At 42.7% G+C, this 11,332-nt stretch overlaps 1 protein-coding gene across 1 annotated transcript in view; it reads right to left on the bottom strand.

Annotated features, from left to right (window-relative positions):
• Window positions 1-11,332, bottom strand: part of CNTNAP2 (contactin associated protein-like 2) — a 1,521,099-nt gene that overhangs the window by 906,073 nt on the left and 603,694 nt on the right. The window contains exon 9 of the mRNA XM_019508724.1: window positions 1,417-1,566. Coding sequence (XP_019364269.1) covers window positions 1,417-1,566 — 150 coding nt within the window. The remainder of the gene's footprint in view (window positions 1-1,416; window positions 1,567-11,332) is intronic.

Genomic DNA, 11,332 nt, shown 5'->3' with positions numbered 1-11,332 from the left:
CTGAAGAGCAAATCATATGAAGAGAAGCTGAAGGAACTAGGCATGCTGAGGCACAGAAAAGGTCTACTTAAGAGGGGACGTGATAGCAGTCTTGAAATTTCTGAAGGGCTGCCATAAAGAAGTGGGAAACCACTTTTTCTTTCTTGCTGCAGAGAACAGGACATGGACCAGTAAGTTGAAGTTGCAGAAAAGTAAGTTTAGATTAGATATCAGGAAAAAACTTTTTCACTGTTAGAAACATGAGGCAGTGGAATAGATGGCTTAGGGAAGTTGTGGGCTCTCAAATTGTAGACCCTCCATCAATGGAGGTGTTCAAGAAGAAGTTGGACAGCCATTGGTCTGGGATGATCTAGGCATAGATATGCCTATGTTCTTCTATGGGTATTTACCATGTTCTGGACTTTGCTGGTTGCTGGATGGGGCTGGGAGCAACATCCTTTCCCTCCCCCTCTTTCTGCTACAAGTGTCAGGGTTTTTTTTAACCTTTCTCAAAGGCATTGTGTCTGAATTGCAGCCAAGGCTAGGGGTTTTGACTAGAGTGTACCAATGTTCCTGCTTGGACCTAAAGCCAGAGGTTTCTGGCTAGAAGGTCTTGTCTTTTCACTCAGGGTCAAGCCAATCACCATATTTGGAGTCACAAAGGAATTTTCATCCTTAGTCAGATTGGTATGGATTATGTAGGTTTTTACCTTCCTCTGTAGTGGCAAGCATGGCTATCTATCCAGGATTTCTTGAGCATCTATTGACATCATTTCACAGAAGCAGAATGTTGGCTGCCATGTTTCCCCCACTTTACTGGTGGCAGGTGTTAGGTGAGTGTTGTGTCAGGATTGATGGTAGTCTTATATAGAGTTTATATTATGGATTGTATAGGATGGTTTGGATAGGGATGATCCTGTCTCAGGCAAGGGGTTGGACTAGATGACCTCTGGAGGTTCCTTCCAGCCCTTTTTCTCTAGGATCATAGGTCTTAGAAAAGGAAGAGAAAGGTCAGTTTCTCTCCCCATTCCATACTAGTTAGTGGAACTGCACAAAAAACTTTCTAGAAACTGGCTTCCAGGATGTTTCAAATAAAGTGAAACCACCTGTGGGTGAACCTTACTGCAGGTTTCTGCTTATAGACCGCAGCTTTACCAACAGACTTAAACACTGCAACAAGTGCACTTGGGAACTCACTTAGAAAGCCAAATGATTTCCCTTAAGAATGTCTAGGCATGTAGGGGAATAAAGGTCTTTAACACTATAATAAAGCTGAGTTGAAACTTTTCTTCTTTTTTGACAATCATGATCCAGGTTAATTTGTTTAGAGTGAAGGTTGTTGCTAAAAATAAGTAAGTTTTACCCTAGTCTCCATTTTATCCATGGAAGTTAAGAAAAAGATAACACCAAAGAGAGATACTTGTACTTCATTTTTACCTCCAAAGAAATATTTCTCCCCAGTTTTAACTTGCAGAGGACTGTTGGTTCTAACTGCAGAGGCTTCTTCTCCATCAATGGTGAGCACAGCAAAATTTTCTTTAGCTAAGAACCGGACTTCATGCCACTGCCCATCATTGAGTCCAGAGCCTAGAAAGAAAAGAGAATAAGGAAAATTTTTCAGTGTGTTACTTTTTCCCTCCCACATTGCATCTGTTCCGGGTGCATCATACAAGTTTTAAACACAGCCTAGTGTAACACCAGCCTGATTCAGATTGAACATTAAAATACAATGGTCTACATCAAGGCCGTCCAACTTCTAAGAAGCTGGGAGCTTCATGCCCGATGGACCACACCAGTTGGGGATACACCAGTGGAGGTCACCTGAAGCATCCTGCAGTTTCCTGCCAGCAACACGGTGCACAGGCACTCTGGGTTGCTGACTACGCAACACTGTGGGCTACACTGCACCACCCTGTGTGCTAGGTCAGGTAATGGAAACCAAAGGAAAGAGGAGCTCAAAACTCCCAGCTGCCCCTGAAGCCAGACTGACAGGTGTAACAGCAGCCAGGTGGAAGCTGAGGGCCACCAATTGGATAACCCTGGCCTAAAGATAAATTATTATGGTACTTATCATTACCACCACCAGTATAAATATATGTTTGGAACTGCCAAATTTTTATTTGATTAAAAATGAAAGTAAAAAATTACTTAAAAGAATACATGGCATCATTCCCAATTCTAAATTTAACTGTCAAAAGAATAACCTTTTACTTTTTTGCTAGAACCAAATTAAAGTGATTTGTTTTCCATTTAATGACATCTGCAAGGCATTAGGTCTATGAATTTAAACTTACAAGTGAAGGAGAAGGAAAACTTGGGGGAGGGGAAGGGAGAACAAAATAGTTCACTGAGTAGCCTCATTCAAAAACTAGTTCTGTCAAGAGGAAAAGCTTAGACACAAAGGTTAGAGACATCAAATTCCATTTAAAAAAAAGAAAGAATGAAAAAAAAAAGCATCCACCCCAAATCTTTAAACTAACATAAGCTTACCTTCCTTGCCTGGCAGGAAAGATGCAGATGTTATATCTACATCACTCCTAACTAGGCTAAGGTCTAAGTGCTGATCTGTACAGATGTTCAGGGAAGTTAAACTGGGCAAAAATGGCTGACAGGATAAAAGTTAGTTCACCTGAGGAGGAGAACTAAGTTAGATGAGGAACAGGTTAGCCCTATGTACCAAAAGTCTGCACATGTTCAGAATTTAGCCCCAGGGCTGGAAAAGCTCAGCCACTCACCTAAGCCCCAGGACTGTACTCTTCCTCCTCCCTCCCCAAACCTGATTGGGCTATTTTTAATGACCCAACCCCCCATGGACCTGGATGGACAACCCCCTGCATGGACCTGCCAGTCTTCCCCAATCTCACCTACCCCAACCCTAGTTAGTACCTTGGGTTACTGGTGTGGCTCCTGGCACCAGTGAATGTGTGCACAAGCCACTCCTAAATTATGATCACATGGCTAAACATAAGCTGCATGATCATAGATCAGGCTTGGTGAATGTCTGCACATACCCACAGCTCGTTTCAAGCATCCAGCTGGCTTTTTTTTACATTGGTTTTACATTTTTTAACTAGGCTTTTTCTTACAGGGCTCCAATCCAAACTATCATAATAAACATTTTACAGTAAGCTGGTCAGATATCATGTCATACCAAAAGTGTGGTTGGTCTAGCATTTTGAATAGTGAGAAAATACTGATTTGTTCATGAGTTCTCATTACTGCCAATACTTCATAGCAAGCTACCAAATGAAAACCAGTTCCAAATATTTTATTTTCTACCTTGCTAATGAAACATACTGCAGCTAACAAACAACTTTTTTTCATTCACATCCCATGACCAGTTCTCATAATACATAGTTGCACAGTATGCTACCATACAACGAAAGTAACCCGTCTCCAAAATATAATGTGATACATTAGAAAAGTCAAATAATTCATAGGAATACATTAAAAATGTTTTTTTTTCCATGCACAAAGGATTTTAACTACCTTAACCTTTCATGAAGTAGACGGAATTCATAGCACAAACTAACTCCAGTAATAACTTATTGTTTTAATGAATGCTCTTTTTGTCACTTCTGTGCACTCATTTTAGCAGCAAGTCCTTGTATATCTATAAACGTGCAGGGTCACAACCTAAGGATGTTATTAAAGCACACTTGTTATTAAGAGCTGTAGCTCAAAAAGGTATGAGAAGATGAGTGACAGTAGAACTGGTGAATTAGAAAGATGATGAGAGCTAAGGGAGACCCTTTGGTTTTCCAATACATTGTCTAAAATAAGAGGGCTAATTGCTACCCTTAAACATGCTGATTTAAACTACTTGCAAACTACTATTCAACATAAATAGGGGAGACAGATATGACAATAATACATCACTTGGAAAAATTTTGTTAGTTTTGGTCAGGCACGCCATGTATGTGAAGGATCTGTCAGATTTTTTATCAGCATTATATATTTGCAAAGCATTTTTAAAAACAAAATATGCCATTTAGAGAGCAAAGATCTCTTTCATTTTATGCACAAAAAACTAATTTTACTTTAAGAACATTGATAGTTCACCCTGGGTCATGTTGATATTCTATTAAAAAAATGTAATATTCTATTAATAAAAGATCTCAAGTTTCAAAGGGAAAAAACTGAAGGGGAAAAAACTGGCTTTTTTTTTTAACCAGGCTCTAACCCAAGCTGTCATAAACATTTTTTACAATAAACAAAGTTTTTAGGTATCAAAGAACAGTTAAAATGTCCTTTTCATGATTTTGTAACTTCAGATGGCTTATAATTTAAACATACATACACGGATATTCATTACTCCCTTGAACTGAATTGTAATGACTAGAGCATAGTGGGCATTTTTTCAGAATGAAACAAGTTAAAACTGCACTGTCACAATCATGGAAAATGAAAATGGTGATAGGAACTGCATCTTATAAAGTCCACATTTATGACAGTGGATGTAAGCTGAGGTAACTCATCATCACAGAAAAAAAGAACACAATCATACAAATCAGACAAATAGCAAAACAGCAATCTTTATTTGCACGTGTTTTGGGGGCATTCAAGAGCCACAAGTATACGACCTTCCTATAATTTAATCTATTTCATCAGATCATTCTATATATTATATTCTACTTTGCTGCTCTTATTGTTTCTATAAATGACTTCACAAGATTCCTAAATAACTTTGAGAAAGGAAAAAAAAAAGGAGATGCTGCAACTAGCATACCCCACTTGCTCAATGTTAGGGAAAACTCATTTCAAATGCAAATTAACAATGTAATGACCTGCAGCCCATCAAATTTTGAATTTATTTTAAAGGGTATTACTTTAAAACTAAAACTCTGGAGATAGGCACATTGATTGAACAAAAATAAACTGATGTTTCTGTTATTATAGACACAGAGAAAGGATTGTTTAATGAATAACAAGAAAAAAATCAAAATAAAGTAGGCATTTAAGTATGTTGGGAAACTGAGAAAGGGGACATCTCCTGGAAGTACTCTTCAAAACAGAATTACAGTACCTAAAATCTCAATTTTCCTTATAATTAGTCTTGATAGATCAGACTGAATGCCAATGTACTGATCCAAGTGATGGCAATTCATGAGTAGTATTCTAAAATTTTCAACTGGTGAAAATTGATGAAACTTTTTAAAAGACAGTAGTTTTGTACCCATTAACTCAAGAAGAGACCTTGGCTTTGACCTTGATACATTACTGACATTTATTGTTCAGTTAAGAACCTATATATTTAAAATAAAATGAAAAAAAAATGGCTACCAATGCCCTCTTATTCTATCATATAGCAAACCAGAATATAATCAATTTCAGACTGTTTTTTTTTTTCAATTCCTTCCTTAATGTTTTATTACCCAAAGTTTATTGTCTTTTTTGGTCATCATTGCACATTAAGTTGATGTTCTAAAAGAATTATGTACAATGAAAAGCAGCTCTGGTCTCAAAAAGAATGTAAAAAGGTACAGGGAAGGCCTACAAAGATGATCAGGGTAAAGAGACTAAAAAGGCTAGGACTCCTACGTTAGAAAGGAGAAGGCTGAGGGGGATATATGAGTTTTGGAATACTAGGACTAGGGAACATCAACTGAAATTAGCAGGAGAGAGGTTTAACAAAGAAGAGAAAGTACTTTATATGCAATGCATAGTTAACTTGAGGAACTCGTTGCCTCCATTATAGATGAAGATAGCATAGCCTGGTTTATAAAAGAGATTATACAAATGCATGTAGGCTACACCCATTAATACCTATTAAACAGAACTGTAAGGAATATATCTTTTGATATCCCTAAATCAATTATGGCAAATCAATTATGTCAATGATGTCAGAGGGTATAGCAGGGATGGATCACTCAAGATATGCCCTGTTCATATGCTCTTCTTCTAAAGCAGGGGTAGCCAACCTCCAGCACATATGCCTCAAGGGCCCTTCGAGTACCCAGAGTTTGCAATCCCTGTGTGTGGCATGCAACAGACTGGGAAGGAAGCAGGGAAAACAGCAACCAATAGAGCAGGAACCAGAACAAAGGGCAACAGAGCAGAAAGGGGAAGGGGATCAGTGGCACTCAGGGGAGATGTGAAACTTACCTTGTTGCAAGCCTTACAAAAAAGGTTGGCCTCATTGCTCTAAAGCAGGGGTGCTCGACCCTTGGCCCACCAGCCAAAAGTGACCTGAAAAGCCATCACATCTGACCCTTGGGACTCCACACACATCAGGACATTTGCCAGTAATGGCCATTAATATAGCCACCCTGACATCTGCCAAATTCCCAAACCCCAAGCAGTAGTTGTGCCCACTTCCCTGCAGTGGAACTGGGCTATACCCACTTCCCCTTCCACTGCATGACCCCTCCCCACTGCTGGGCTGGGTTGAGGCCAGGCCATGCCCTGGCCCCCTCACCGAAGCAGGATGGGGACAAGCATGCCTCCTCCCTCCCACAGGGTCAGGTTGGGGATGGGTCAAGCCCCCTTCCCTGCAGGACCAGGTTGGGGTTGGATTAAACCCTCTTTCCCATTGAACTGGGTTGGAGCTGGGCTGCCCCTTAAACTGACTGTGTGTGGCTGGATGGGGCTCACTGCACCTATCCCAAGATCCAGATCAGGACCATCAGCCAGATACAGCTTGCAGGCACACTGGGCACTGCCCATCCAGTACACCAAACAAAAAAAGTTCAGCACCACTGCTGTAAAGCATCTAGGATTGCCATGCTCAGACACAGGATGTGCCCAATAGGGCTAGATGGATCATTGGTCTGAGTCACTATGGCACTCCTTATGATCTTAGACTAATGCAGTGATTCTCAGCCAGGGTGCTGTGGCACTGTAGGATGCTACAAAATCCTTTTATGACTGCTGTGCACTGACTTGTCCTATTACCTGTTAGATGTGCAAAAAACTATACATGATTCATAGGGCTGTGTGAAGCTTCGGTTTGCAATTCCATTTGGAGAAGTTTCAGCCCGATTCAGAGGTTAAATCTCCAAATCTGAATCAAATTGCTAGAGGCTGGCCTGGCACGCAATGCAGGCAAGAAAGCTGGTCACTGAAAATGGAAATGGAGGCATCATGGGGTGAGGGACAGGTTGGGGTGGGGGGAGAGGGGGATGTAGCAGCAGAGGTAAAAGGGCAGAGATACCTAGGGAGTCAGATGTCCATTAGGTTGCAGTGTGTCACAATTCCACTGTCTAATCTATATTGACTCCATGATTTTCTGTACCTAGGAAGCTGATGAAGTTAAGTTCATAGGCCTGGCTGTGAAAAGTGGTTTGTAATTTGTTCCTTCTCAGGATCAGGCCTGAGAGACTGGAGGCAGAGTGGATTTTTGGTGAGGAATACCTCACAGGTATTTGGATATTGCTGTCTTTGATAGATTCTGGTGTGCATTTTGTGGGGGTACTGGTTGGCAGGTTTTGTTTTGAGCTGTAGGAAGTTGGCTTCAGTTTTGGTGATGAGGTTAGGTTCTTGTTTGAATGTACTGACCACTTTTCAGAGCTGGGCCTATGAACTTCACTTCGTCAGCCAGCTAGGTATAGAAACTCATGAACTCACTATAGATTAGAACAGTGGAACTGTGACACACTGCAACCTGCCAGACATCTGGTGTTGAGCCAGCTAAGTTATTTTGACCTGACATCATTTACAGTGGTGGACTATACTGAGGCTGTAGGGGAGGAGGAGGCCTCACTGGGGCACATTGCCATGTTGTGCAGAGGCCCCAGCACCAGGAAGGGTGCACCTAAACACACACACAGTGTCACCCATGCATGTCATGAGTTTTGCCTGTTAGCAGCCAGAGTTGCAGGGCCCCAGAACCCAGACTCCTCCTGCACCTATCTCCTTGACAGCTGGCAGGCTTTGTGGCTGCAGCAGGGCTTAGCAGCCAAGCATGCAGTAGTTTCCACCCTGCCAGCCATGCCCCAAGACAGACACAGTTACACAAGCACCCATGTCACGAGTTTTGTCTGTCAGCAGTCAGAGGTACAGGGCCCCAGAACCCAGCCCCCACTTCTCTGCAACTTGATAGCTGGCAGGCTTTGTGGCCACAGCAAGGCCTAGCAGGCCTGCAGTTTTCACCGCTGCGCCTTACCACACACGCAGTGTCACCCGTCACGAGTTTTGCTTGTCAGCAGTTTGAGGTAGTTTCTCAGAAACCCCTGCACCTATGTCCTTGAAACTTGGCAGGCTTTGTAGCCTGATCAGGGGCTACCACCCCTGTAGTTTTCACCCCACTGTGGCTTAATACACACACGACGTAAGTTTTGCTTTCAGGATTTCAATGCGCAGTTTCCCAGAAACCCCAGCACCTATCACCTTGAAACAAGGCAGACTTCACGCTCTCAGCAGGGGCTACCAGCTCTGCAAGTTTCATCTGAATCAACCAAAAAACAACAAAGTCATAGATATTTCATCGATTCCCCATTATACCCTATGGCTGAATCTCCAAATAGGCTTGAAATCTTCCAAAGCTATCTGACCAAATCGAATCAGAAAAACGATTCAGATCTCTGAATTGAATCTCTGGCATCCAAATCAGCCAAATACAAATTGAATAGTTCTGTATTCACATAGGCCTAATTCCAAGTATTATCAGCACAGAACATATTTTTTGCTAATTCTGTTCTTTACCATCCTTAGAGATATCCATAGACTTTTCAGAAATAAGAGAACAAAATAAAGCATATTTTGAAGTGCTTCATCCTTAATTTTTCCTAAAATGAAAAAATAAAAAGAGCCCAGAGGCAGCATCATAACAATCTTTAAGTTTTTTATCTGATATTTCCATTGTCTTAGTCACCTGTCAAATATGACTGTACTGCATTATTATCCTTCTGTCCACTTAGTACTTCATTCTGCATATAAGATAGTGAACTATTCAAAGCTAATCTCCCTGGTTTGTTTGATCAACCCTAAAAGTATTAAACACTGAGAATGCTTTTACTGGGGAGATAGCTTTTATATGTTTTATGCCCTTCCAACTCTCTACAGTCGCAACAGATCTATTTCTAATTCAGAGCTTTGGTGAGAGCAATGTCAGCAGAGTTATATGTCCAGATGTCTCTATACAGAGGGTAAAGAGACCTTATTTTATTCATGTGCATGGAAAAAAAAAATGTTACAAATAGATAAGTATTATGAAATAAGAGGTGAAGGCTCTATTTTGCTAACTTCTCTATTCTAACTTCTCTATTTTAGTAGCAGTTCTATTTTTGAACTGCTACTAAAATGCAAGGTATGCTTACACTTCCCAATCTTTTCAAAGTACAATGAAGAGATATCCGAATATGCTAAGTCAAGACGTGTACTCGCCACCTGTGCCTCCAAGCTGTTCATGCAGACCTTCTACATGCAGCTAACAATTTCAGTAGGCTAATAATATCCTAACAGTCCTTTCTGGTTCACAGTCTTTCTTGGTGTGTACTGCTAATCCAGTTACTTGATGCAACATATCTCATATTCCCCTAACAGGATGCATCAAAATATCTCTTATGCAGGTTGTGGGTTGAGAAAGGGAGGCTGAAACATACACTATTTACTGGGTCTTAATTCAGGGGCCTGAAGAGTCATGAGGATAGCTCAAAACTCAGTCCAGTTCCTTGGACCACATCATACCTAGGACTTTTGTTATATTTTTTCTATCTCTGTCCAATACCATAGTCTGTCTGCAGGCTCTGTTCCGTAATACAGCTACTGTCTGGCAAACTCCTTTACTTTTGCTGAAAGCTGTCTAACACCTCTCTGCAAGCTTGGGAACGCTTGTCTTTATGGAACTCCATGCTGATGTGACTACTTTGTGTTTACTAACCCACCATCTTCATTTAGAATAAACTTGGCATTATGCAGCATAGACACATCCACAGATTATCTGTACTTTTTCTAGAAAGTCTCAGAGACAACCACAATGCAAAACTGATAGAAAGGTAAAACCAAAAATGATATACTTTCTGATGAAAAACCCAAATTATTTCTTCTGGTTTATGTTCAGGATAAAAATAGCTCAGAAAGACATCTAGAGAGGTTATTTGTTAAACAAGGTAGAGTACTTTAAATTATTTTGCCTCTAATTCATATCAATGAGATGAATCGTCACATAAGCAACATACTCCTCTTGACACAGAGAAAGTGACCAATAATGCAATGTGCTGAAAATGCACAATCAGAGAAATATGACTGGAAGGAACCTCCAAAGGTCATCTAGTCCAACCCCTGGCCTGAGGCAGGATCATCCCTATCTAAACCATCATATACAAAACCACTGTCTAACCTCTTAGCAAAACTATAGACAACCCTGTCACATTTCTAATATAATAAAAGCCTTACTACTCCTGTCTGTCTGTCCATAATGCTCCGGGCCAACTGAGCATGTGCAGGCTGGAGCCTTATGACGGACAGAGAGACAGAAAGGCAGAGGTGAAAGCAGAGGTGGTTGGGGCCAGGCTGTGCTCCCCACTGCGGGGTGGGAGGGAGGGGACGAGTCATGTGGGAGGTGTGGCTCACTGTCATGGGAAGCATGGCTTGTGACCATAGGGGGGTATAGCTTATGACTGTGCAGGGAGCTGTGGATTGAGGCCATGCAGGGGCAGGTGGCACACAGCCACAGGCAGCACTGCAGGGATTGAGCAGGGGGGGCACCCGCTGACTGCAGGAAATGGCCGCAGTGCAGGGTGTGCCCCCCTGCCCACTCCCCATGCAGCATCATGAGGCTGCGCACCACATCGTCCCATGCTCCATGCACCCCCCTTGCACGGGGAGTGCCTGCTGGCTGTGGCCACAAGGGGGGCGTGGCATGTGGCTGCAGTGTGTCACAAGGGCAGTGGGGCACTGGCAGCACCTGCTGGCTACAGCACACAACTGCAACCAGCGTGCCATGCCCCCCTGCATGACATGCCCCCTGAGTGCCTTGCCCCCAACACTGGGAGTACCTGCCACCTGGAGGCGGTGGGGCACATAGAGGGGGCATGGCATGTGGCAACAGGGTGCTTCATGGGGAGGGGGTGAGCAGAGTGCTGGCAGCACCTGCCACCTGTAGCACATGGCTGTGGGCCAGGGTGCGCCCTCCATGCCTGCTCCCCTCGTGGCACCCTGTGGGCATGTGCCATGCCCCTCACATGGGGAGTGCCCTCTGGCTGTGGGACAGAAGGGGCATAGTGTGGGGGGGCTTCCTGGCCAAAGGCATCCCTGAGGGGCATGGGTCATGGGCAGTGCCCACTAGCTGCAGCACACAGCTGCGAGGTGGGGCACACTTCTCACACCTGCTTCCTTTGTGGCACACTGCAGCTGTGTGCTGTGCCCCTCCCCACATGTCCACAGGGTACTTCTCATCCCCCCATGCTCCACC

This window comes from Gavialis gangeticus, unplaced genomic scaffold (genome assembly GCF_001723915.1).
Source record: "Gavialis gangeticus isolate Ggan-Ray unplaced genomic scaffold, GavGan_comp1, whole genome shotgun sequence".
Taxonomy (NCBI): domain Eukaryota; kingdom Metazoa; phylum Chordata; order Crocodylia; family Gavialidae; genus Gavialis; species Gavialis gangeticus.
This window is presented reverse-complemented; position numbering and strand designations above follow the sequence as displayed.